At 35.6% G+C, this 26,656-nt stretch overlaps 14 protein-coding genes across 14 annotated transcripts; 7 read left to right on the top strand and 7 right to left on the bottom strand.

The window, feature by feature from the left end:
- Nucleotides 1-466: 466 nt before the first annotated feature.
- On the top strand, nt 467-2,182 carry AC631_02979 (cyclin-dependent serine/threonine protein kinase; the record flags this gene model as incomplete). Its single annotated transcript, XM_015611808.1, has 1 exon — nt 467-2,182. The coding sequence occupies one exon, from the start codon at nt 467-469 to the stop codon at nt 2,180-2,182; it is 1,716 nt and encodes a 571-aa protein (XP_015467385.1).
- A 215-nt stretch (nt 2,183-2,397) lies between these two features.
- AC631_02978 (uncharacterized protein) lies at nt 2,398-3,333 on the top strand (the record flags this gene model as incomplete). The annotated part of the gene is made up of 1 exon (XM_015611807.1): nt 2,398-3,333. One exon carries the CDS (start codon nt 2,398-2,400, stop codon nt 3,331-3,333), a length of 936 nt encoding a protein of 311 aa, XP_015467384.1.
- Nucleotides 3,334-3,694: 361 nt separating this feature from the next.
- GPA2 (guanine nucleotide-binding protein subunit alpha) lies at nt 3,695-5,017 on the top strand (the record flags this gene model as incomplete). The annotated part of the gene is made up of 1 exon (XM_015611806.1): nt 3,695-5,017. The coding sequence occupies one exon, from the start codon at nt 3,695-3,697 to the stop codon at nt 5,015-5,017; it is 1,323 nt and encodes a 440-aa protein (XP_015467383.1).
- Nucleotides 5,018-5,175: 158 nt separating this feature from the next.
- On the bottom strand, nt 5,176-7,647 carry AC631_02976 (uncharacterized protein; the record flags this gene model as incomplete). The annotated part of the gene is made up of 1 exon (XM_015611805.1): nt 5,176-7,647. The coding sequence occupies one exon, from the start codon at nt 7,645-7,647 to the stop codon at nt 5,176-5,178; it is 2,472 nt and encodes an 823-aa protein (XP_015467382.1).
- A 498-nt stretch (nt 7,648-8,145) lies between these two features.
- Nucleotides 8,146-9,711, bottom strand: LAP41 (metalloaminopeptidase; the record flags this gene model as incomplete). Its single annotated transcript, XM_015611804.1, has 1 exon — nt 8,146-9,711. One exon carries the CDS (start codon nt 9,709-9,711, stop codon nt 8,146-8,148), a length of 1,566 nt encoding a protein of 521 aa, XP_015467381.1.
- Nucleotides 9,712-9,933: 222 nt separating this feature from the next.
- Nucleotides 9,934-11,070, bottom strand: AC631_02974 (deoxyhypusine synthase; the record flags this gene model as incomplete). Its single annotated transcript, XM_015611803.1, has 1 exon — nt 9,934-11,070. The coding sequence occupies one exon, from the start codon at nt 11,068-11,070 to the stop codon at nt 9,934-9,936; it is 1,137 nt and encodes a 378-aa protein (XP_015467380.1).
- A 427-nt stretch (nt 11,071-11,497) lies between these two features.
- On the bottom strand, nt 11,498-11,932 carry AC631_02973 (uncharacterized protein; the record flags this gene model as incomplete). Its single annotated transcript, XM_015611802.1, has 1 exon — nt 11,498-11,932. The coding sequence occupies one exon, from the start codon at nt 11,930-11,932 to the stop codon at nt 11,498-11,500; it is 435 nt and encodes a 144-aa protein (XP_015467379.1).
- Nucleotides 11,933-12,572: 640 nt separating this feature from the next.
- Nucleotides 12,573-14,015, bottom strand: CAP1 (DNA-binding transcription factor; the record flags this gene model as incomplete). The annotated part of the gene is made up of 1 exon (XM_015611801.1): nt 12,573-14,015. One exon carries the CDS (start codon nt 14,013-14,015, stop codon nt 12,573-12,575), a length of 1,443 nt encoding a protein of 480 aa, XP_015467378.1.
- Nucleotides 14,016-15,094: 1,079 nt separating this feature from the next.
- AC631_02971 (uncharacterized protein) lies at nt 15,095-15,334 on the top strand (the record flags this gene model as incomplete). Its single annotated transcript, XM_015611800.1, has 2 exons — nt 15,095-15,103; nt 15,158-15,334. The coding sequence occupies 2 exons, from the start codon at nt 15,095-15,097 to the stop codon at nt 15,332-15,334; spliced, it is 186 nt and encodes a 61-aa protein (XP_015467377.1).
- Nucleotides 15,335-16,359: 1,025 nt separating this feature from the next.
- HRT2 (putative methyltransferase) lies at nt 16,360-17,733 on the top strand (the record flags this gene model as incomplete). Its single annotated transcript, XM_015611799.1, has 1 exon — nt 16,360-17,733. One exon carries the CDS (start codon nt 16,360-16,362, stop codon nt 17,731-17,733), a length of 1,374 nt encoding a protein of 457 aa, XP_015467376.1.
- Nucleotides 17,734-17,840: 107 nt separating this feature from the next.
- Nucleotides 17,841-18,215, bottom strand: TOA2 (transcription initiation factor IIA subunit gamma; the record flags this gene model as incomplete). The annotated part of the gene is made up of 1 exon (XM_015611798.1): nt 17,841-18,215. One exon carries the CDS (start codon nt 18,213-18,215, stop codon nt 17,841-17,843), a length of 375 nt encoding a protein of 124 aa, XP_015467375.1.
- Nucleotides 18,216-18,386: 171 nt separating this feature from the next.
- AC631_02968 (uncharacterized protein) lies at nt 18,387-19,553 on the top strand (the record flags this gene model as incomplete). Its single annotated transcript, XM_015611797.1, has 1 exon — nt 18,387-19,553. One exon carries the CDS (start codon nt 18,387-18,389, stop codon nt 19,551-19,553), a length of 1,167 nt encoding a protein of 388 aa, XP_015467374.1.
- Nucleotides 19,554-19,596: 43 nt separating this feature from the next.
- Nucleotides 19,597-23,157, bottom strand: AC631_02967 (uncharacterized protein; the record flags this gene model as incomplete). Its single annotated transcript, XM_015611796.1, has 1 exon — nt 19,597-23,157. One exon carries the CDS (start codon nt 23,155-23,157, stop codon nt 19,597-19,599), a length of 3,561 nt encoding a protein of 1,186 aa, XP_015467373.1.
- Nucleotides 23,158-23,370: 213 nt separating this feature from the next.
- AC631_02966 (cleavage polyadenylation factor subunit) lies at nt 23,371-24,819 on the top strand (the record flags this gene model as incomplete). Its single annotated transcript, XM_015611795.1, has 1 exon — nt 23,371-24,819. The coding sequence occupies one exon, from the start codon at nt 23,371-23,373 to the stop codon at nt 24,817-24,819; it is 1,449 nt and encodes a 482-aa protein (XP_015467372.1).
- Nucleotides 24,820-26,656: the final 1,837 nt, after the last annotated feature.

The raw sequence follows: 26,656 nt of genomic DNA, 5'->3' as shown, positions 1-26,656 counted from the left end.
AGTTCCCAGGCGGCGGCGGCAGAGGTCCAACAATTACATTTTTTCTTTTACTGACTTTTCCTTTACTTATTCTAAACTTGGAATGTGAACATGTGTTAAGCTACGACACATCATTTAACACTTGTTTATATTGCTCGTATGGGAGGATTTCTTTTTATTTTTTTTACTCTATTTCTTACATATTTCCGTAAACACTTGAGTTAATCACAACCTATTTTCAGAGAAACTACGGGGGAATATTTACATTTGATTCATTCTGGCAAGAATATGAATGGGCATTATCGTGATACGGATCCTAGTATGTGGTGATGGGATAGAAAAGGAGATAATGTTGTTACATGCACTGGAGAAGTTATCCGGGTAACAACATTGGGGATTTTTTTAATTCTGTCGCCTTTTTTATGATACTAAAAGGTGTTTGAACTTGACTATTCATAGATACACTTGAACTCATTTAGCGAAGAAAATGTCAGATAGGTATAGACCACCAAGTGGCCCAAGATCCACTCGAGGATACGAGGATCGAAGAAACCCTAACCCGTCTAGTAGTAACAACAACAACGCTAGCAGTAATAATAAGAATTATAAATCTTCTTATGGACAGAGGGATACGTATACGCCACCATCAGGACCTAAAAGATATCAAGAACGTGATAATTACAGGCCTAGTTCGTCAGTGAATGAAAGGAGCGACTCTTATCAGCCATCAAAATTCAGGCCTTCGGGACCATCTGGTTACAGAGGTAACGACAGAGACTTTCACTTCCGCCCTGGCTCGAAGAGACCTCATCCATCAGAGTCGAAGGGCTACAGAGGAGGAGATGATTATAGAAAACGTCAGGACAGAGCAGACTTTAATGGCCCAACATCCGGTCCATCAAGTTATAGGGACAAATCAAGCACATATAGGAATCCAAGGTATGATAATAGTTATACACCAAAGGTGAACTTAAAAAACTTACCGAAGGGTCCAAGATCTGGAGGCATGAATGACTCTAGAGGTAAACCAAGATCATACATAAAAAGGGAAGAAGAGGCTGCACCAGTTCTTAAGTTGACTAGATCGCAAATATATCTGATACGTATAACAAGACCATCTGAAATTTATAAAAGAGTTCAACAGGTGGGTGAAGGGACGTATGGAAAAGTGTATAAAGCTACTAATTCTATCAGCAATGAATATGTTGCTTTGAAGAAATTAAGATTAGAATCTGAACGAGAAGGCTTTCCTATCACAGCTATGAGGGAGATAAAGCTCTTACAATCATTTGACCATGAAAATGTTATTGGATTATTAGAAATGATGGTGGAACATAATCAAATTTACATGATATTTGATTACATGGATCACGATTTAACAGGATTATTGACACATCCAGATTTAAAGTTAACAGAAAGCCATAGGAAATTCATTTTCAAACAATTAATGGAGGGCTTGCATTATTTACACAAGAAACGAGTTATCCATCGGGATATCAAAGGATCAAACATCTTATTAGATAATATAGGCAGATTAAAAATAGCGGATTTTGGTTTAGCAAGAACGATGAATGTTCTTAATGACGGAGAAATCCCTGATTACACTAACAGAGTTATTACGATTTGGTATAGACCACCTGAATTACTTTTAGGCTCTACAGATTATGGAAGAGAAGTGGATATTTGGGGCGTGGGTTGTCTTTTGATTGAGTTATATTCTAAAATAGCGGCATTTCAAGGATTTGATGAGATTGGCCAATTGTATAAGATATTTAATGTAATGGGTACCCCAACTATAGAAGACTGGCCTGACATGGAAAACTTACCTTGGTTTGAGATGTTAAAGCCAAAGATAAACAAAGCAAGCACTTTCAAAACTGAGTATGAGTCTATTATGTCAGAACAAAGTTTTGACTTAGCTATCAAATTATTGACATTGAATCCTAAGAAGAGGTTAACTGCTAGGGAAGCTTTAGAGCATCCTTATTTTACTGAAGATCCAAAACCAGAACCATTGCATTTCTTGAAAGATGTCAAAGGTGAATGGCATGAATTTGAAACTAAAAAGAGGAGAAGAAAGGAGCGTAAAAGGTTGCAAGATGCGAAGAATGCGTCATCGCAAAATATAACTCAACTCAATAATGACCTTTCAGTTGATTCGGCACCAGATTCAGTAGTACCACCAGATGGACCAAAGGATTAATTTTGAATAGCATAGGAGAACTTAGATGTAGAATCAATACATATTATGAAAAATTATTCGAATTATTCGTATTTGTTTCGCATGTACTGCGGAACATTAATGTACGCACAGAAGCAAATTTGCGCCCAAAAGCATTTTCAACTTTTTACACTAGGAAACAATTGCTAAAGAAGGCTGCCAATAAGACCTCTACTTAACATAGTTTCCACATGAGAATGCAATTTGCACACACAAAAGTTTTGTTCTACGTTTTATCATTGAGCCTTTTTTTTGCTAAGAGAACAACTGCAACTCAGACAAGCAAAAAGCACCCTTTATCAGAGCTATATAGTAATGCTTTACGAGATGACTTCAATGATTGTATGAACAAAATAGAAATGGACAACATGAGGTACCATTCATGCCAAGGATTTTCGTCAGTCGAAGATTGTCGCTGTTCCTTCTTGAAAGATGTCAACCATCAATGTAAATCGTTGGGGGCAAAGAGTAGCAATTATTGGTACTTTGAGCACCAAATGCAATCAAACTGCAAAAAAATTCCTAAGGTTGGTTACAGTCTGGAAATTTTATCAAGATATATCGGTAATAATGACTTCAGTTATGATCACAAATTGGGTATTAATGCTTCGGTATATGGAGCAGGTACATTTAAAACGGATACTCCTACTCAATATAATTCCCTTGAAGAATATGAGCCACACGAATTGGATACTTACGATCTATCTCATGAATTACATAAAAGATCAAATGCTGCAATAGATACCTTGGACTTTAAAGAATACTACGAAAAAAAGAAGCCAAATGCCATGACAATCAATTGCAAGCTCATGAGGTCTTTGAAGATAACAGCATCCCCGACAAATCATCAAATGACTCAATTTTCAACCACAATTCTAGTTCAAAATCCAACTGGAACCCACACAACTTCTATTGAGGCTATAATGGTTTTACCAAAGAACAAAGAGCAATCTCAAGATTCGAGAAATGACAAAAGATCAAATATTGTCAGGGTGAATGCAACCACCAATTTCAAAGAGGCGAGTGTAGTATATATGTCTGATGCATCTTTTTTCAGCCAACAGATATCACTAATTTTGCTTACAGCATCTGTCTTACTTTCTCTTATTTTCGTACCATGTTATATATTATAATCCTAGTATGACTGTTATCATCGTAAAGAGGTATGTTCCTTCTTATATTCCAGCTACATTTAGATATGACAATTCCATTATTCACCATTGGTTATTATGCTCTTAGCAAATGTAAAATTGTACAACATATTATATGCAGTACAAAACCAACCACTACATTAATGACCAACAAACAACTAATTTTCCAAAAACCATATACTATTGCAATTGATTTATAAATAAGCAATTAATCTAGTTAAGAGGTCAAAAGCATAAAATAGTCTCAAGTAGACTCATATTATCCCAAAAGTTCACTTATATATAACTACATTACCACGGTCTTGATTAATTCAGATACTGAGCAAGGTGATTTGTTAGCAAAATGGGATCTTGTACATCTAAACAACTGGACAATTCCAACCCATCAGGGGTTCCAAAAACCAGTAACAAGCGCAATGAGCAAAGACAATCATTAGCAACTAATAAAAATAATACAAATGCGTCAAAAGATCATAATGCATCTACGGATTCTTCGAACGAAATGCATTCAACGTATCCAGAAAAGTCTGCGATTGAAAATTCAAATGCCACTTCTTCTTCGGCTGGTTCTGAAAAGGAAGTTAAAGTGTTGTTATTAGGATCAGGAGAAAGTGGTAAGTCAACAATTGTTAAACAAATGAAGATTTTACATCAAAACGGATATACCACAGAGGAATTATATGAGTACAAGCCTTTTGTTTACAAGAATGTATTGGAATGTATCAAGAGCGTTATTAATGCAATAATTGATTTGGAGCCTGACTTGATTCATAAGGCGAATGAAACTGGTGAAGTAGAAATGATAGGAAATAATACTATTGGATCAGACAACCAAGAGGAACGCGTGCAGCCATATAACGGGACTTCAAAAGAAGGAAATCGTAAACATGTATTGGATTATGATATGCTAAACGAAGTCTTGGATTATGAGGTCAACATTAATGTTGACGAAAATTTCAACCCAGATATTGCTGATAAAATTATTCATATTTATAAGACCCCGGAGGTTCAAAAGTTTATTAAATACCAACAGGGAAACTTCTATTTAATTGATTCTACTAATTACTTCTTAAATGATTTAGAAAGGATTGCCAAAGTTGGTTATTGCCCATCAGTTGATGATATATTAAGAACTCGTAAGAAAACTTCTGGTATTTTTGATTTCAAATTTCAAATGAGTGGTGGTTTGAATATTCATATGTTCGATGTTGGTGGTCAAAGGTCTGAAAGAAAGAAATGGATTCATTGCTTTGACAACGTGACATCTATTATATTTTGTGTTGCTTTATCCGAATATGATCAAGTTTTACTCGAAGAAAATAGCCAAAATAGATTAGAAGAATCGTTAATTTTGTTTGACTCGGTGGTTAATTCAAGATGGTTTGCGAGGACCTCAATTGTATTGTTTTTGAATAAAATTGATGTTTTTGCAGAAAAGTTACCCTATTCTCCATTAGAAAATCACTTTCCTGATTATACTGGTGGTAATAATATTAATAAGGCTGCTAAGTATATATTGTGGAGATTTAATCAAGTTAATAGATCCGGCTTAAGTATTTATCCTCATGTGACGCAAGCTACAGATACTTCGAATATTCAATTGGTATTTGCGGCCATTAAAGAAACAATTTTGGAAAACAGTTTGAAGGATAGTGGACTCCTCTAGTTTATGATATCGGCTTTTTGATATAGGATAGTTTTCACTGAGTATTAATTAAACACATGACTCTCGTGAATTGTGCACTATTCTATCAAAGTAATATTTTAAATTAATATTAGATATAATCTATATACTTTTATATGCAATATTAATAATTATTTAATTCAACTTTCGGCTTTGTCATCTTTACTTCTCACATAATGAAGATTGAAGTTTCCTCTTCCTCTAGCCCCTCTCATACCTCTAACAGAACCCCTAAAACCGCCTCTACCTTTACCTCTACCTCCTCTAGCTCTACCGCGATTGGAAGTAGTAGAAACATTCTCTGACAGCACATCTGACTTTGTAACATCCGCTTTCGAATCTACGGAATCTGAAATACTTTGTTTTCCACCAGTGGAAGACGATGCCAGCCCATTGCTAGGATCAGATTTAACGTCTTTTTCAATCATTTCTGGAGTCTTACTGCCTTTTTCGTTACTGACTGTAGAATTATTCAACACTTTTGACAAAACTTCAGATTTCGCCACTTTCGCTTCTTTCAGGTCCTTTACGTCTTTTACGTTTTTGACGTCTCTCACATTCTTCACATCTTGAACAATTTTTACATATTTTCTTTCCTTCGGATCCTTAGCATCGTTCATATCTTTAGAACCATTCAGGGCTTCAATTTGGTCGGAATTATTAGTTTCCTTGGACTTTCTACCATTTTTATTGTTGCCTTTGAAATTAGCTTGTAGCTTTCTGGATTTAACCTCTTCGATATTTTTGACGTCTTTCTTTGGTAAGTCTGTCGACTTGTCTCTTCCCGAAAATCTGCTTTTATTTCTTCCGGTGCCCCTGGCTCCAATACCACGATCTTCTTTACTAACATCCCCATTAACATTACTCTTTGTTGCTGTATTTTTCGAATCAGCTGTATTTTGATTTGATGTGACGGCGACCTTGTCGATAGATAATCCTAATTCTTTTGGAATATGGCGTTTATAGTTTGCACCATTCTTTTTATTATTAGAGGCTTGTGAATGAGAACTGAAACGCGTATTTTGGGGCGTTTGCACCTTCTCTCTCTGGGCATTCTGTCTCTTACTCAACTCTGCAAAATGCTTTTTGAAATTTGGCCTGTCTTTTGCCCTCTCAGCTTCTTGAGACGAAACTTGCGTTTCTACCGGTTTCTTATTTTCCTCTGGAACAGACATTGATTGGTTTTCATTTACCTTATTATATGTTTGACGCGAGCGTTTCTGATCTGAGGTAGCCTCTTTGGGTTTTCCTGAGCCATTAGCAGGAGACTTATTTATAATTTCCATCTTATTATTTCGTGATAAAGAAGAATTGATTTCCTTCAATTTATCTTCTATTTCTTTATCTTTGGCCCCATTTTCTAACTCCTTACTTGCGGCAGTATTTTCTACATTTGAAGAGAATTCACTTTCTTTAACTGTCAAATCTACTGCTGGTGTCTGAGGCTTCTTCTTCAATATTACTGGCTTATTAGTACTTGGCTTTGGTGAATTCTTGATTGACTTGGGGGTACTTCTTCCTTTAGGAGGAGATGGGTTTTCATTTTTACTTAACAACTCGGCTAGACTCTTGTTATTGTCCTTTGGAGAATATATGGATTCGGGGATTGGTGCTTTTGTTAATTGAGATTTTTCTGCTTCCTTCAGTTCGGGATGCGATTCGGCGCTTGGGACGTTCTGACTTGTAGAAGGTGAAGGCCTCTTCAAGATATTAACTGAAGTTCGCCTTGAATCTTTCTGTGACATTCTTCTCTCATGTGGAACATGTGTCGGTTCTGAAGATGCTTGCTTTCCTGTAGAATCATGATGACCCAAATCAATATCATCAGCCATTGGGCCCAAAGTCTTAATAGTCGTGTGGTTGATAGTGATAAGCTTTTTGTCAATTTCGTGCAGTTTTGCTAATACGTCTACTGGTTTTGCTGCACCAAAGGGGTTAGGTTTATTTTTTTGTGGTGCGGCCGTTGGAGGCCCTACGGAGCCTTCTTGGGGCATTGATGGCTTTCTTTCAGATAAACTAGGTTGCAATATTGAAGTGGCATGAGAATTCAATGGCTGATGTTTCCTTGGAGGAGAATTGATATTAATATTGCGGGGTTGGTCAAATCCACCATGGCCAAAATGTTGACTTTGCTTTTGCTTAATAAAGTCATCCTGGATTTCCTGAATTTCCCGTTCGTGTTCTTGATTGAAGGCAATGCAGTGTTGAAAATCATGGAAATCTGCCAATTCGACCACCACTCTTCTAGTCGCCTTGTAATATAGATCTTGCCATTTCAATACTTTGTTCATCTCCTGAAACGATTCTAGTTCAACAAACGCTACCTTCTTAATAACATGTGTTTCTAAAATGTTGGACGACGGGTCTACCACTATTTTAAACTTCACAAACGACGTGAATCTGCTCTTAAACAAGTCTTCAATAAATGATTCATTAGATGTGATCGGGAGATTCAACAACTTCACTATGTACGGGGGTCCATTATCATGAAGTCCAGACAGTCTGCTATATGAATGGCCTCCAAATCCTCCCGATTGATGTGAATTTCCAAACGGATCTTTTGAATATAGTGACTGTTTGTGCTTTTCGATGGGAACTGATATAGATGCCATATCGATTTCATCATCTGCCCAAGAGCCTCCAAAAGCTAATATTTCCTGTTAGTATACTTGCTCATACAATTTCAATTGACCCATTTACTATAATAGTTACTTACACTGGTCACTGAAGAACTCTTGCAATGTCATTTTTTTTTGAGGTGCTATATAAATTCCGTCTGTTAGTATCATCTGTCTCAATATACCGCCTTTAGCGCTTTTTTTTCTCCTGATTTTCTATTTTATAACAAACATACCCATCTTCCTAAGTATTAATACGTGTTCAATACTATAGATATCCTTGGAATTATCGATTGATCTCTTAAATGTTTAATCTAATACGCTTTGTAACAACATATAATTTTACGTGACAAAATATCCCGTAGCTTTGCGAGTCACGTTCTAGTCATTACCGCGTTAAGTAAGAATATACATACTAAGGCTATTTAGCTGGCTAAGACATATATTGTATTCATTTTAAAGACTAGATACTGTAGTAAATGTATATACTGTTCATAAGGTTGCATAGCTATCATAGGTTTTTCTCCAGTTGGAGAAAAATCCGTTGAAAAACTTAATACCTAAGCCAATGTCTTTGAACCCCACAGTAGCTCTGATCGAATGCATCGAGAGCTGAGAAATACCCAAATCTATAGTTCTGGCACCGGTTTGCAGGGAAATCAAGGGTCCAATTGAAGAGCCAGACCTGGATCCATTACGTACCTGGAAGTATTGAAGAGAGTCGTCGTTTATTCTGGCTAATTCTTCGGCTAATGCCAAACCAGGTGCATCGGTAGCAAAATGGCCGTTAGGATCGACAGCGATGGTAATTCCTTTATTTGGGACAGGTTTATGGTGCTCGAGGTATTCACTAGTAAAATTAGGGTTCAACAAATGGTTGACATCCGCAGAGAGGATGATGGAATTAGCGTAAGCTAATTTTAATTGCTCTTGAGAATGTAAATCATCATCTGGGTTGTAGTATTTCGATGACAAGACCCTGGAAATTACCAGATCAGTGATTCCACCTTTGGCACCCGTAGCAGATCCTGAGCCGATTTCTTCGTGGTTGTATAAAGCAACGAGCGAGAAAGAATCCGATTCCACGAGCGAGTCGTGATTGCTTTCGAGTAAAGAATGAATTGCTGCAAATGAACAAATTCTGTCATCAATTCTAGGACTGAAAATAAACTCCTTATTCAAACCACCTCTTACTCCCTTTTGGATATCGTATAGTTGAAGATCCCATTGAAGAATTTCAGATACTCTAACCCCGGCAAGGGACGCAATGTATCTCAATAATTTCAATGGATGTCTGCCGTATAATGGAGACGATTTTTCCTCATCCGATGCTTCTGTTTCATCGTCATTGGGTCCCGAATATCCAATCACTGGGACAGTTTGTGTTTCCTTGTTATAAGGCCTTTCGGATGCAGCGCCAAAATGGGGTGCTAGCGTTGGGATGCGAGCAATTGGATGTGGGGTAGAATCGACTAATTGCTGATTGACTCTTTTGGTAGCTGGATCTCTCACCAAGAGACTTCCACCAATCCCTAAGTCTCTATCTAACCAAAGATCGTTCAAAGTTCCCGCATATGCAGCCACGCCTAGCAATTCATAGCCATCTATTTTTTCTTTGGTAGAGTTGGGTTTCAAAGGCACAGTCAAGGAGTCAATGTGAGAGCCAATAATACCAACCCCTTTTTCAGCAGACCAATTCTTACCAACGATAAAGGCTGCTAATGATGTACCGTGTCTAATTGTGTAGTATTTACCTGGTTCCAACGACTTCCACGAGTCTTTCTCAGGAAGATACTTAAAACCCTCGTCGTTCAATTTTTCAGCAAAATAGTCAACAACGTGGAAAATAGTTGGATTGGCATAAGTAAATTCTATATATTCGTTTGCATACTTTTCATAGTAGTCATCGTTGTATTTTGATGACAATTCAACCTCGTGAGATACTTTCGATAACGCTGGCTTCTCTTGACGATCGTTCAAAACTTCTTTAATTTCTTTTAAGTTAACTTTCTTTAAAGCAGCTTCCATTGCTATGGCAAGAATTTCTAAGTCGCTCATTCTTTGTCGTCGTAAATTGTATTTTATTTGATATTAGTTCAATGGTTCTTTAGCAAGATAACCCTTAATTTTTCGATAACCAATTTGGTTATCTACAGACGTGCAAGCCCGCGCAACACTGTGGCTCAAGCCATAGCATAGTACTGCTTTTACTTATAAATACATTAGCATAGCGAAGTCTATTAGATACATAAAAGAATTCTAAATATTATATACAGATTATTAGTTTGGCTTCACAGATGCAAATGTTGCAGCAACAATTAATGGGAAAACTATACTTGCATCGGCGTAAACTTTAACTTGTTTTGCTTCAGCTTTTATCTTACCCCAAGAAATAGCCTCGTCTGGTCTGGCACCAGCATCAGAACCATCAAACTCTTGACCAGTATTTATGTAAACAGCGTAGTCAGCCCCATTTCTCATTAAACATGCGTTACATATATGGTGCTTGATCAACCCACCACCTAAGAGGATCATACCCGCATTGGAAGCGGCCATCGACATCGAATTTAATTTTCTGATATCAGCAACAATATCTAATCTAAGTTGCTGTGGAGAAGACTTGAAAGTGTGGAAAAAAAGCATGTCCCCAATCGAGCCATCGGTTAAGGCAGGACAGAATACAGGAATCTTGTTCTTATGAGCCCAGTACAAGACGGAAGACTCATCGTTTATTTCTTTCCCTAACCTGTCGATTAATTTTGAAGGAGTCCAACATGCTGGTGAATCAGCATTCAATCCATCAGAACCCATTTGTTTCATACCTTCTTCTTGTTCTTCCAAACATTTGTCTAAAATTGGTACAATCCACTCTTCAAATTTACAATAATTGTCATTTGGAACCAATAAGTTACCAATTCTGTTCATACCTTGATCTCTCAAACCTTTTCCTGGTAAACTAAACTCACCCATATAAGTAGGAGCCAAGACTTTGATCAAATCCTCTTCAATACCACCCGCACTGGATACGATAGCGCTAACCATTTTGTGTTGCACTAAGAATCTTAATGTATCTCTTAATCCCGATGATATCAAGTTAGAAGTATAACCCATAAAAATGGTCGACTTTTGATATCCTTTATCATCAAATTCTCCTGTTCTTTCATGTTCAGGTAAAGAATCGATGTGTTCACCTCTCCAGCTTCTCATACTGTTAATAATTTCGCACGCTTGACTCACAGATGAAGCTTGGAATCCCATATTTTTCATAGAGTCTATTAAATCAACTGCCTTCATGTTATAGGCAGAATCTTTGGAGTAATCAACACCCTTGATTTCAACAAAACTATCAGGAACTGGAATAGATTGCTTAAGAACGGCATCAGATGCCAATCCCGGTAACTTGTCTGAACCACTCATTTCTTTTCCTAAAAATATGTACTTTAGAGTTAGAATATTTCCTTATAATTTGATGTATGAAAACTTTTATATTGAGAAGTGTCGAGCCGCACACTGCTCAAGTCTATCTTGGCCATTTTATCCAAGACAAATGATTCAGACTAATAAGTCACAATCCTGCTCAGCATGTATAACCATGATGGTAATTAGAAACAATATTAATGTATATTTCAGTGTAAATTTAATAATGTAAAAATATATAACGTAGATATAAGAAATAATGAAATACATAAGCCACCGTAAACCAACAAGGAACAACAAAGTTACATTAGATCGCAACGAGACGTCTTCATTATACCGATACTGCTCAAGCTCTTGATCCTAACAACATCTTCTGTCGTATAAAAGTTTGAGCTCGACATAACAATAAATATGCAAATGGATGAAATTACGCTTCGACACGTTCTTTAACTTCTGGAGTCCAGGCAGTATGCTTTGGTTTAGCGGTGTTGTAAGTAACAAAAGCACCAGGTGAACCGGTGAAGTTCTTTTTATGTAAATCTGGTAATGGGTAAGCTCTGACGGTCTTTTGATCAGCTGGTAACTTGTTTGGTGGTGTGTTGGTACCATAACCCAACCAGTAATGCCATCCTGGTTCAACCTTTGACATATCAACACTCATATTCCAATCAGAGTACTCAACCCATCTAGACCTCAAATGAATTTCTTCTGGGACATCGGTTTCGTAATATTTGTTACCAAAGTCATCTTCACCGACTAACCAACCTCTCTTGGTATCATTGAGATTGTGGACTTGCCAAGCAGCCCTCTTAAGTCCCGAGGAGTATATATTTTTAAGAGTACGAACAATAGAAGTCGACATATTGGTTGTGCTTTAATCCTAATACAATAATGTTTCTTGTAGTTTTATAGTTTTCTGATTATATTGAGTGAACAAATTTAGTTTGATTGGTTTAAAATATGATCACGTGATATTTCAGGACATATATATGGTGAAGTAGTATCTACTGGTGTAACTGATAGGGAACCGAGTGCTCTACCTCTAAGTAATGTTGTTCAAGTAGTCTCCTACGTGAACGAGATGATAAGCTCAATATCTCTTCGGAATAAATTTTCATTAAGAAGTATTCGTGATGAGACGGCAAATCCAATTCGGGATCGTGACGGTTGCGGTGTAGCTTTCTAGCAAAGCTAGCTGTTAGCATACCACAGAAGTATATATCTACAAAGCCAATGTAATTAAAAGTGTTTGGATAGATCTAAAGTATACCTCAAGAAGATCTTGAGTGATAATGACAAAAAAAATGGCATTTCGTATAAATTTCGGTACATGACAATAAATACTCTTCATCTACATAAAATATCTCATAGTATCATATATTATCGGAGAGAAATTCTAATTATCGCATTATGTAACAGGTAGTAAGTAAGATATTACACTTACTTAAAATAATTGTTTTCATTCATCATTATAAGAAATCATTTAAATAGGCTCTTTTTTTTCACTTACGTCTTAATAAGGCAGATTGCTCCAACAAATGGTTAACGTCAGAAGAGTTAATTACCACACCAGTCTCAGAACATTTAGCCTTGCTCTTCAACTCGCTACACAAGCTGTCAATGTCAAGCTCTGTGTATTTGGGGTGTGAGGTGATGCGGTCCCATATTTCAGAACATTTAACAGTTTGCTCCGGCGCTGGGACAACTTCTTCTTCCTCTGTTGGTGGTGGGATATTATTAGATTCGTTCTTCTTGACAGAATTGTCTTCGTGTCCTTCAGAAACGCTGGTTCTAACAAAATCATTGAAATTGAACCCTTTATCACTCAATGGATCGTAAACACTTTCCTCTGTTGTCAATAACGATATTGGATCTACTTCGTTGTCTCTTTTAGGTTCTTGATAGGTGTCAGCGAATGCCAATGAAACATCAAAGTTATTATCATTCAAAAACGATAAAGGATCTTCATTGTTTCCAGATAATTCGAAATTAAACTTAGAGTCTCCATTGAAAAAAGGGTCAAAGCCTGTGTTGTCGTTAGTTGAAGTCGTATCTGGATTCTTTAAATTGCTGAATGGCGAATTATATTGATATTGGTTTTCTTTGTCCTTGGGTATAGGGCATTCTTTGGTGCCACAAGCTTCATTTAGCTTAACGCAAAAGGGATCAACTTGCTCTTCAAAGCTCTGATGTGTAAAACCGAAATTTTGATCATTCTGGGTATCAAACTGGTTTGAGTTGACTGTGTTAGGTGCGGAGTTCAGTGAATCTGGAGAAACCAAAATGTTATCATTGAGAGGAGATGTAGACGAAGACGATCCACTGATCAAGTCAGGAACGTATTGTTTCTGACCTGTCTGATATCCATCGCTATATCCGTCATTACTGGTATTGGAATCAGCCAAACTGTCCTTGGACCATGGGAAGCTAGCAGAAAACTGACCCACCGAATCAGGGGATGTGTTGTTCAGCGATTCATTAGGCGATTGGAATTTGACGTCTCCAACAGATGACTTATTACTAGTCGAATCAGATGAAGAACGGTGCTTATCACCCATTGTCGGCCTATATGTGCCCCCTGTATTAGGATTTGACAAATGCCCCACTCTTGTAGGTAACTTCAAGTCCAGAAAGTCGGTATGACCTCTGTATCTTGCCAACTCGTTCTTCAACATGTCAACTTGTGCCTTCAAGAAGTCCAGCTCGGTGTTGGCCTTGATTGTCTCGTCCTCCAACAACTTTACCTTATCCTCCAAATCCTTCATCTTACGCTCCTTTCTCTCCCTATAGGCCCTCTGTGCAGCACGGTTCTGGGCTGTTCTCTTCGACTTAGGCTCTATCTCTATGGGCTTACGGCCCGGCTTCGTGTGTAACTTTTTGTCGTCATGACTTAAATTAGACGACCCCGAAGATACCTCAGATATATTCCTTTTCACGTCCGTCATTTTAATACTATATCCAATATCGCTATGTCGCTCTTCTGTTATTTGTCGCTCTCTAGTGATAACTATTCCTTACCACCTATGATAATCCGTATTCTAATGTCAGAATACGAGCAATTACTTCTCAGATTTAATGGAGATAAAATTTCTCACTTTTCTTACTAATGTTCTGAGGGCACAATTTATGCTCACTAATCAAAATCTCCTAAATGACACTCTAATAATAAACGTTTCCACTACTACTTATGAGTCTTTCTGTACCTGTTCTTGTCTCGTAGACTGGATAGGGTACTATGTATATATGAGTAGACCTTAAAAATTGAAGGGTAACGATGTTTCAAAAACTCCTAAAACTCCGATCGTCATTTCTTAAGCGCTTTGGGTTTATTATATATTAAGTCTAGTGCACACTATGTAATTTCTTTTACATTCGCTGTGCTATTGTGCATGCGAACGTGCAAGGCCGGGAGTTTCCCTTTAGAGACTTCCCCCCGTATCTGCAATATAATAGGTCCTCGCGACTTGTGATCGGTTGTTCCGTTTACTCGGAAGGTTAGCTGCTGACAAATTATTCTGCGATATGGAATGAATAGATAGAACGAAGTCAACAATGCCAAACAAGCCTTACAAGTTCAAACAGGTTTCGACAAAGCCAATGCCCCGGAATAATGCAGTTACACCTGAAAAAGGAGCATGTAAGTGAGTCATGGGCTGCAAGTCGTAAGTAGACTAGGTTTAAATTTAGTTACGACGGAACTACAAAGCCTAATTAGTCGAGCAGTGTTAGACCTACCATAATGTATTATTGGGTACGACGGGGCGTAGGTGGTGTTGCAGAGTGACATCAGCGACGTTGCGCGCTCATTGGGGAGGAGAGCTGTTATGAACTGGTCGCTAAAGGGTTTTTCGCAGCGTCAATATTCGATCGAATTCTAAACTCATGCTCATCATCCTATCTGAGTGCGCTTATATAATAGAGAGGGTGCCGCAGAGAGAGAAAAAACAATTTGATCAGATAACTAACACATAGGCTCGTCCGTCCACGGAGTTATTTCGGACATCCAAAAACATTGATTCTGGCCATGGACTACGTATGTACAATTAGGTGGATTGAGGTCATATGAGGCAACTACTAACATATCTAGCAAGCGCAGATTGCAAGCTTACAAAAGACCAGATCGGTGATGGAGACAATACATCAATCGACATTGAAGATATATCAGGATATTCAGGTGGCACGGAACAACAATGAAGTGATTCTAAATGAGGCCAGCGAGGCCAGAAATGTGGTTCAGGGGCTTGGGAATGAAAAAGAGAAATAACAAGAATGACAGCTATTTGAAAAAACATGGGAATAAACATAAATTAGGTTTTATATGCGACGGGGATAGGGAGACGGTAGACGGCTATTACAGTATTTATAGATGAATGCACGGCTTTGGATAGATATATGCGTAGACGATGGGGAAGATGTAGAATTTGGAGAGCATGCGGCGTCGAGTGGCGGTTCCAGATGCTTTCGGAACAACCCTAAAATTAGATTATGCGTAGAATTCTGTAGGACGGCGATAAGTCTCCGCAAATATATAATCTATACGATGACGATAACATATGGCACGGTGCCGTGGTTTAAAGATAAGCTAAGGAACGAATATGATTGAATGGATTATGTGAATAAGACGGGGAAAATGAAGATAACGAGTGATAATTGCGAAAATCTAACATTTCGGCAAAAGTTGTATGTGAGCAAATTTAGTAGATATTAGTCGGATTTTTATAGGATAATGATAAATGCTGGCGAATACGATAGAAATTCATATATTCCTGGACTACTGCTGGAGTCGTTCTTTTCGACATTTATTACTAGAAAATATTATTAGAGACAGTTTATTAAGATCATATGAATATATCGAATCAATTGACTCAATTGGTTCAATTGAGTTCTATGAAACATATACGGAAAGTACCTTGGTTGCTAGGCATTAATGATCTTGGCTAAAAATAAAGAAACCCGATCCCCTATTTTATGAGTGAAATGTCGAGCCAGCATTCAACCCAGAAATGGATTGCAGCATTAATTATCAGAACACACATCCTACATAAGTTATCTTTACAATCAATTCCACAATCAGTTTATACACCTGGTTTTCAATCGACGTTTCTATCGTTTCTCTATTCTATGGAACTGGTAGTTTCGCAACGAGCAGAATTATACGGTATAAGTACGTAGTCCTACAATTTGATATTCTCGGACGTCTGTATATAAGCATCTAGTGATTACTCCCGGATAAAAGTTGATAGACTACAATCCTCTTTTATTATATACCACTGAAAACAAGTATCTATAATGACTCAATTACCTCTTCCATACTACAACGATGATCCAAACTCATTCGCTTATCCTACAGTGCATAAAAGATGGCCTACAATCATCGAAGGATGCATTAAGGACATGAAAAATGAGATTGAATCAGATCCTAAGTTGGAAAGTTCAGGATCCGACATCATTAATAAGTTACAGGAACTCTTAGTTGCGTTCAAGAACGATGAAGAGGTACAGTTATTTAGCGATGCTGCAATCAAATTGAATCCTTCGTTAGCTCGTTATAACGACTCATTAGTTGAACTCAACAAGACCAAAAAAGTCACCTGGTTGACTGGACCGTGGTTAAACTTGGAATGCTATTTATATCAGATTATTAATCAATATTTCATTTCGTCTGAAGAATCTTATTGGCATGATTTTGATGTTTTTGAAAACTTGAAGAACCAAACTTTTCAACAATCGGAGCTTGGCGTATTAGAATTATGCAAAAGATATGAAGTTCTCACTACTCAATTATCCAAAGATTTAGATAACGATACTTTGAGGCTCCTTTTTTCTGAATTTATAGATATTTCATTATGGGGTAATGCTACTGATTTGTCGTTATTAGCAGGAAATGTTACTCTTGAGGATATTCAATCAGTTCAAGGTGAAGCAAACAGAAAGAAAAACGAAGAAAACATTTTGGTCAATGATTTGTCAAAAGCTTGGGAGCACCTTTTAAAAAGTGAATCTAAAGAAAAAAGACTCGATATTGTCTTAGACAATTCAGGGTTTGAATTGTTCGCTGACTTAATATTCGGGTTATTTGCTTTGGACTCGGGATTGGTAAGTGAGATTTATCTTCATTGTAAAGATATTCCTTGGTTCGTAAGTGATGTAATGCCAAAAGATTTCCATATTCTTTTAAAACAATTAATTGACCCTGAATTCTATGGTAGCCTTTCGTCTAGCAAAGAAAATTTGCAAGCCATTTCAACTGTACAAAAGAGAATAGCAAATTATCATAAGTCTGACAAGATAGTTATCAAGTCTCATCCATTCTGGACTTTAGACGACAAATATTGGACTATTCCAAAATTCGACGACTTATATAAGGAATTATTGAAATCAAACCTAGTTATATTCAAAGGTGATTTGAATTACCGTAAATTAACAGGTGATGTACAATGGGAAACAACAACCCCTTTTACCACTTCTATTCAACAATTGGCTTCATCAAAATTACCAATTTTGAGTTTGCGTACTTGTAAAGCCGATGTAGTAGTCGGTTTACCAAAGGGGTTGAACGAAGAATTAATTGAAAAATACAAATCCATGGGTAACGAAAAGGGAGAATTTTGGAGTTCTTCTGGTAAATGGGCTGTCATATCCTTTTCGGACGGCCAAAACTAGTTAAATAGATTAAAATACATTATACGTTTATTATTTTATATTTAAGAATAAATAACTCACCATAGCAAATATCTAATCAACATAAGACAACAATAGAAAAACACTATCTACATATCACCAGCCTTCTTGGAGTTACAAGCTACTATTTTAAATTTGTCCACATTTATTTCGTTATCATTTAAGTCATTATTACCAGAATTTGAAACATCCGTCAATTTGATTAGAACGTTTTTGATTATGAAAGTCCACACATCGTCACAAAATCTATATGTATGCAAATCTCCCTTAAAGGTCAACTTAGATTTGGAAATTCCCAGCTCGTTTTTCAACAATTCAGATATGATTCGATCGAAGTTATTTAAAATCCTCATAGCTAATTGTGGTTGTATTTTTTCATCAGATATTAGCGTATCTAATGCATCAGTTAACGTCGTTCCTATAGTCGACCTTCTATAGAGCTCATAGTATGCTGGAGCACTCATTATTGTAATACTTTTATGTGTTAATGATATCTCTTAAATATAGTCATTAATTGATAATTGATATTTGATAATTGAAAAGCGACTCTCTAATATGGGCGTGCATATAAAATTTGCCTATATGAAAACTGAAAATGTCCTAGTTAGATTTATCGGTAGCTTTATTAAGACATTATGAATAATAAGGATAACAAGAACCAGCAAACTGTATCCGAACGATATAGAAATGCTGTTGGAAAGTTCCAGAGTATTTTTAATGGAAGCTCTGGATTTGGTGAGCGCAAGGACTCATTGAAATACCAGACAAATATAAGCGATTTGATTAAAGAGTTCACTTTGATTCATTTAATTGTGAGCAGGTTAGATTTGTTTAGCGAAAACGAATCTCTTGACGAAATAAATGCTAGCTACATACAATTCATAAACATTGACTATTATTTGGGATTGTTATACTCGGAGTTTATATGGAATCCAAAAACTGGACAAGTACCAGAAGCATCAGATCCAATTGAATTTAAGGAAGAGAATATCAGCATCGCTAAAACCAAGCTTGTTCATTACATCGTACAATTAGATAACTATGGAGAAATTCTTTCTAAAACTCAGTCTTCGAGAGTGAATTCCTTCAAAGAATTATATAACCCTACAAACGATGAATTAATTACCTATAGTAATCCGGCATTGAAAAGAGCTGATAAAATTGAAAATTATAAGCTAGAGAAAGAATTAAAAGATAAATTGCAAATATTAAATGACTACTATAACCAAAATCCCGAAAAAGATGAAGAACAAGATGATTCCATATTTCAAAGATTTGATGAAGAGGTGGTCAAAGCGATTTATGTTGATCAACTAAGATTGTTCAGTATTAGCGCATTTAATAATTTGGAGCTGTTATCAATGGAGTTGCAGGTTTTATCTAACAGGCCAAGGCAGCGCATAACAGAAATAGAGGCCCCTAAGCCCAAAGAAGAGCCATCGCTGTCGAATGACTATGGTTATACCACAAAGTTAGAATCATTACCATTCAAAAATAATAGCAAAATCTCTGATTTAATTTCTAAACAAGGTAAAATCTTGCAACCTTTCACAATTACCTCCAATAAACAAGATCTCAAGCTGAAAGTATTTGGTACAGGCCAAGTTCTTCCATCCATGTCCGTTGAAGAATATTTAGATTATGAGTTGGCGAACGGCAAGATGGTGAAAGAAGAAGTTAAAGATGAGAAGAATGATAGTGATAGTGATAATTCCGACGAAGAATTAGAAAAGAGACAATGGGATGACTGGAAGGATGATAATCCAAAGGGTGGTGGTAATATGAAAGCAAATTTAGGTTAAGTTATAAAATCATTTAATTATCTATACATATATGTACATTATTTTAATTTAAATCGTCTTCCAATTCTCTTAACCATTCGTAGTATTCTAAATTTATTTCATCCAATTTAATCACCGATAAAGAATCAATGCTTTTTGATCTTATGATCCACTTATCTTCATCATCATCGAAGCTTTTTAAACAATTGAGAATTATCATGTATAATTCTAAAATTTTTAATTTATATTGTTTGATATCTTCGACAACTGTGGCAGAGTTGGTGAGCAAATTCTTTTGTTCATGTTTAAATCTCGTAATAAACATGTACAACGATTCAGCTGCTCCTCTTTTGTCGGCCAAATGACTTGAGTTTAATGTAGATGTTGGCCCGAAAAGTCTCCACGTATAAAGATATTCGTAACACTTAAGAGAATTAGCCAATGCTAATTCATTGTTAGCAGTTTCCAATAATATAGAATCAATTAATAAATAATGTTTGGAATACAACTCATTTGAATTTGGTGAAAAAATAATTGATATACGTTGGTTTGACATTAAGTTGTTTATGAACCTACTAAGTAGATCCTTGTAGTCGAATATAGTTGAGACTTTGGTAGAGGGCAAATTTGATAAGCACTCATACACTAAATCATAGTTCAATGAACTAAGTGCCATCTCAAATATATTGAGATAGTACTGATCAATATTCAAGATAATCTCTTCGTTTGGGTTATTAATTCGCTTCAAGTTTTCAACCGCGATTTTTTCAAATTTCAATGCATTATTTATAAATTCCATTTCAACAGTAAACGACGAACTGTGGGCTAATGTTACTGAATTTATAGTGTTTGCAGCTGGAGTTATAAACTTTTGGCGGTGGTGCGAACGATGACGAATATCTTTGCCTTGTGATTTTGATAATTCCGATAAGGCATGGAAATAGTTTGCCTTTTCTAATTCACTTTCTTTATCATCATATTCGCTCAAAAATATTGTGGTAAGAAACGATTTTATACGTGGGTTAATTGACAACGAATTGAGAAATTTATTCTTCAAATCTTCTTTAATAGAATCATCGTTAAATTTAAAAAAATCATGCTTTTCAAATATCAGAAAAAACTCCAATGGCTCATTGTTGATCAAGTAAACCAAGCCAATCAAAAATTTGTCGATAATCTTTGATTGATTTAATTTTGTGAAGAATTTCTCTTTAATTAATAAGCCTTCACCATGGTTAATCAATTCTATAATAATATCGAGAATAAATCTATCATACGATGAAATAACATGACCATAAAAATAATCGTAACTCTCAATTAGTTTACCTTCTCTAATCAAATAATTGAGTTTGGGGTTTTTATTAGCCAATCCCATCCAAAATAACGAATTCTCAGAGTTACTAAGGTCTGCTGATTCAACTTTAGTGTGTATATTATCTGATTCAAAGCAAGTGTTGAAAACACAATCAATAATACCGTAGCTGGATAAACTTTGAATCAATTTATTAAGCAAAAGCAAGATTTGTTCATTCACTTCACAAATTAAAAATAAGACGACCAAGCTCAATAAAATTGATTCGTGGTGACGCTTGATATTTCTAAAAGTTACCAATGTATCCAACTTAGTTAAAGTACCAATAGTGGCTGATGTATTTAATTTTCTTGCATTTATACTTTCATCAAGCTCATCTGGCTTGATGCGTGAATCAACAAGCGATGAAATAGTATCGAGGACATCAGGAATACTTTCTAGTTCAGCCATAATCAGAGAGATTTCATCCGTTGAAATCTTATTATTAAGAACAGTATCATATAATTTAGTTGCATCATCAGCTGTCATTTTTGAAGCTTCAAGATTTAAAACACCATTATAAATTTTATTATATGTTTTTGGCGATAAAATTACAGATAACCGTTCTAATATTGCTGCCAATTTACCTTCACTGGAAGATGGTTTATGATGAAAGAATCCTTCATAGTAATGCGAATGCCTGAATACACTGATATTATTGATGTTCAAGGTCAATATAGTTGACTTATTGGTAATGCATAATGCTAGCGATTCTTCGCCTACTTTTTTAAGTTCTTCACATAAACAGTCCAATTTATACCAACAAGACTTGTGATCTTGATATTCATTTACAGCTTTATTAATAGTTTCAATAACATTTTGTCTGATGGGACTATTGTACCTAACGTTTTCAAGACCTACATGTTCTCTGAAAATATTTAGGGAAGTTGTAATAATCAAATCATCATAATTTTCAGAATTCAAAATCTTGTTAGTGTAGAAATCAATATCATGATACGAAGCAGAATCAGACAATGCACTCGAGTTGCTTGGTTGTGACCAATTTATTGAAGATACTGCACCATTATTAAAATGTATTTTGTAGGTCACAAGGATTGAAGATGTATTTGATTTCCATAAAACATGATAGTTCAAGTAATCACCACGACTTTCACATCTAAAATCTTGAACAAACCATAATGAATTATAAAACTTTGTATTGTCATCTCCCAGGGTGGAAATAAGCAAATCTGGCAACTGAGGTTGGAATGTTACACGATCTAATGAGACCAATTCTATTTGAGTTTTATGATCTAAAATCTCCCACGCTTTGAAAAGAAAACCCAATTGATTATAATCTTGCTTCAAACTATTAGAGGTAGTCGTATAATGACATGTCAAATAAGTGTTACCTGATGATTCACTTTCAACAATTTGCAAGTATCGGGAAGATACCGAGCTTAACCAGGCAGAATTAACTCTTGTTCCCGACTTATCATCTTTCAAATCTATTGGACTGCGTGCTTGTTGATGATTTTCTAGATTCCAGAATTTTAACACTTTGTCGACAGTCAACGTTATAAGTATACTATTGTTGACAGCTACTAAGTCCACAAGTGAATTAGAAGAGACACCATCCAAAACAATATCATGACTCGATGCATCTCTTTTGAACAAGCTGCTTACAAAATTTAATGGTAATAATGACGTTGGATCGCTGAAGTTATGAACTGTAAAATCCTTCAAATGGTCTGATCTCTGTAAATGTAATAACCCACCGTCTTTTAAAGAAATAATTATGTTAAGTGAGTCAATCGCTTTCATAAACGATGGTGCAGATCTTAATTCGAATGAATATGGTATTGATATTCTCCCCCATTGATCAAAATTGCTTAAAGAGAACTTGGCTTTCTTGCTATCTTCTACTATGAAGTCATTTAATGCTATTCTCAACGTTATAAATAAATAATTCTCATCAATCAAATCAACAATCAACCATCCATCATCTTCTGTCTCCAGCATTTCGTAATGAACGCTGATACAGTGATTTGACTTGATCTCATGAGGTAATACTAGTTGTAAGCTTTGAAATTTCAAATTAAAATTATTCACTTGCCAATTCAAGGGTGTGAAAAAAATCGTCTTCATATCATTTAAAACCAGGTATGAAATGTGATCAACGAACGAAGAGTTTATTTTACTCAAATTGATTATGTCACCTGTGCTAGCTAGCTGTCTATGAAATTGTTCATTGGGAGTGTACTTAACCAGTGATGACGGGTATTTAAGAGGTAACTTAACAGTCTGTACTGCTAAATGCCTCTTATAGCCCATTATATTGGCTGTGGAATAAGATAGATCCATCCTTTATCTAGCTAATCGTGTATTTGCTGAAATCTATGTTTGTTATTGATACGCTAGTTAATGAGCGCTTAATTTTTTGTTGATGGTTTATTGAGATTATTTTTGTGTTACTTTCTCTAAATAAGAACAATATTAGAGAAAAGTATAACTTCTAGGAATACTTATAGATTGAACTTATCCCCGATGTCATCAACTATATTTTATAAGTTTTTATCTCAGAAAACACAATCGACCATTCATTTTGATGGGACGGGTATAAGTGTATTTGATTTAAAGCATGAAATCATATTACAAAACCAACTTGGTCAAGGTACAGATTTTAATTTAAGATTGTATCATCTGGAACAGCCAGACTTAGAATACGAAAACGATCAGGATGTTATACCAAGGTCATCCTTTGTTCTAGCCAAACGATCACCGAGTTTGTCAAAAAATGGGAAATTCAATAATGCATCAAGATATGTTAGTGGAAAGCCTCGTATTAACAAGAAGATGGTGAATACAACGGCAGCTGTGACAAACAACGGAGTTGCGAATAAGGGTGATAGTAGACCAGTAGATGAAAATATTTCAGAAGAAGACCGTATCAAATTGATGTTCGAAAATCAATCCAACGCATGGGCCCAAACGCAAGATGAGCTTTCTACACATAAGGTGGTATACAATAAACCCTCCGCTACTGGCACCAATCCAGAAGATGTGCCACCTCCGGGTTATATGTGTTATAGATGTGGTGGCAAGGACCATTGGATTAGAAACTGTCCTACGAACACTGATCCTAATTTTGAAGGCAAAAAAATTAAGAGAACTACCGGTATTCCTAAGTCATATTTGAAAACTATCTCTAAAGAGGCAGCTACAGCTGCAGAAAATAATAATGATGGATCAGACAATCAAATAACGACAAACGAGAATGGTGATCTCGTAGACCAACAGGGTAATACATATATGATCACGGAGACAGGTGAATATGTCATTGCAATGGCAGATAATAAGACTTGGCTCAATTACCAACAGAAACAGCAAAATGCGGCAATGAAAGCAAAACAAGAATTTGAATCAAAAATCTTAGAATGTATAGAGAAAGACCAAAGATCAGAATTCTTAGACCCTTTGGCAGGTCTGAACAAAAAATTATTGGTCCCACCAATAGTTATGACGGCATGTTGCCAATCTAAAGAAAGTTTGAAGAAGATGACGAACTTTAATTACCATCAACCTTCCTTGGAACAAGTATTGATTGAAAATGACTTCCATTGTCCAAATTGTAACACTGAAGACGTATTCATAGACACGCTTATACGAAATGAAGAATTGGAATCAAGTTTAAAGGATTACATCAAGGAAAAAGAAGAGCAATTAGGCATCGAAGATCCCGCTACTGCGACAAATAATGCTATGAAGAGGTCTAACGAGGACGAAGACGATAATCCGGACGCAAAGAGACAAAATACGGGCTTACCTCTGAGGCCAAATATGCTTCCAATGGTTCCGCCATTTGGGATGCCTCCTGGTATGCCAATGCCTCCTATGCCTATGGCTATGAACCCAAACATGCCTATGCCTATGTTTATGCCACCTCCTCCACCATCGTTTGCAATGAACAATCAACCTCCGCAACAAAAGAAGTAAAAGCCTACACTCGTATAAATATATATAAGTTTCCATTCTGTTATATAAATGTATCATATTTTACATAAAAACTATAGTAATATTTTAACTTCAAAATGTATATATCTCTATACATCTCCAGCCAGTCTTGGTCTTTGTCTGATACCGTTAAATCACTTTGGAACCCTATAACCATTCATATTTTACCCGGATATGAAAAATTACACAAAGCCAAAATTTTAACCGAAAATTTTCCAGCCTTCTTCTTTAAAACGTCCAACGCTGTTCTCTCTTCTTCTTTCTTTTCTTTAATCAATATTAATTTGTTTAGTGTATGTTTAAGAATTCAGTTCACATAATTTACTCATAGGGGTATAGCAACGTAAAAGATGATCCAAACATAAATTTCAAACTAGAGTATGTGACTATTAAGAATGATCACAAATTGATTGCTGATATTAGTTGTTTGCCCGAGTAATAATGAATTCTATAATTAAAAGTGTTCATACTAACAGATATAGACAACCTATATTTTTTTTATTCTTTTTTTTTTTTACTTCTAATGAAATAGCACAATAAGTATGTTTCCATATTTGAATTTTATTAGAAATTGATTTATTATGATGATTTTACAAAAACAAAGCTGGAATTACTGGCTGAAACTCTATGATTGATAAGTTTTTGCACCTTGCTGATACAATATTTCAATTTCAAAATATTTTTGATGTTTTCGAACATTTTACTAACAATATTTTTAGGTATGTTTCTATCGTCATAATACGATATCCTTGAACTACTAGAGCTAACATGAGGAATTATTGCACTGGGCACTGAATATTTTATGAGTGACAACGCATTTATGGTGGGCCTCAGAAACCCACTGTTACTGATCCTATTGTTTTATTGAAAAATGTGATTAATTGTATTTACTATTATCACTATAGTTGGACATATATACTAACAAATTTCAATAGACAACATCTCCCTTCATTTGACGAAACTTCATTATAGTTTTGAAATTGTAATTGTATGTATCTACCGTTTTGTCGAATAATACCAATAGATAAAAGATGATCTCCTTAGATGACGAGTCAGAATTTCGGGATTCCCGTTGATGACAACCTTTTTTTAATACCATTCATGCATATCTGATATCTAAATTATTATAACATGACAATGAAAATGAAAGCAATAACTAACATGATAGAATCAATGAACATTTTCAAATTAATCCAGGTGGGTAATTTGGTTAATGCTTTTGATAAAATGCAGCATATCTAATAAACGATGAGCTTGAAAAAAAAGACAAGCATATGTCTGAATCTTTAAAGAAGAGAAACTTTTTCGTGTCTGATATTAATTGCTGCATAAGTTATCGATTGTGTTAAAATTACTCATTCTCGTTTTAATGGATTGTAAATCGAATCTTCGTTCATTGAGATGTGAGCGAGAAAGATTTAAACGATAGCATATTGAAAGTTTATGATGACTTCACCACATTTATCACGACGGTCTACTGCGTATTGGAACTTGTAATTCCTTTACTTTGATGATAATTTTAGGCCTTGACCGGCCGTGGTTCCTGATATGACTTTTAATGCTTTTGTTTAAGTCTTTCATCGCTCAGATGCAATCTCAACATAAAGTATGTATTATATATCAATAATGCGAATACATTGTATTTAAAATGATGACTTTTATATTTTCTTGAGTACATCAATGAAGAACTCCAAAAAATAATTCGATTTGCATGTCAGTCTGATTTTCTAACTTCGTATTCTATTATAATCAGTCAGGATATAAGTATGGTATACTAACAATAATCTAGTGTTAATAGTAATAAAATATTTTAACTTTT

This window comes from Debaryomyces fabryi (assembly GCF_001447935.2).
Source record: "Debaryomyces fabryi strain CBS 789 chromosome Unknown contig00058, whole genome shotgun sequence".
NCBI lineage: Eukaryota > Fungi > Ascomycota > Pichiomycetes > Serinales > Debaryomycetaceae > Debaryomyces > Debaryomyces fabryi.
The sequence above is the reverse complement of the archived record's forward strand: the minus strand, read 5'-3'. Positions and strand labels throughout refer to the sequence as shown.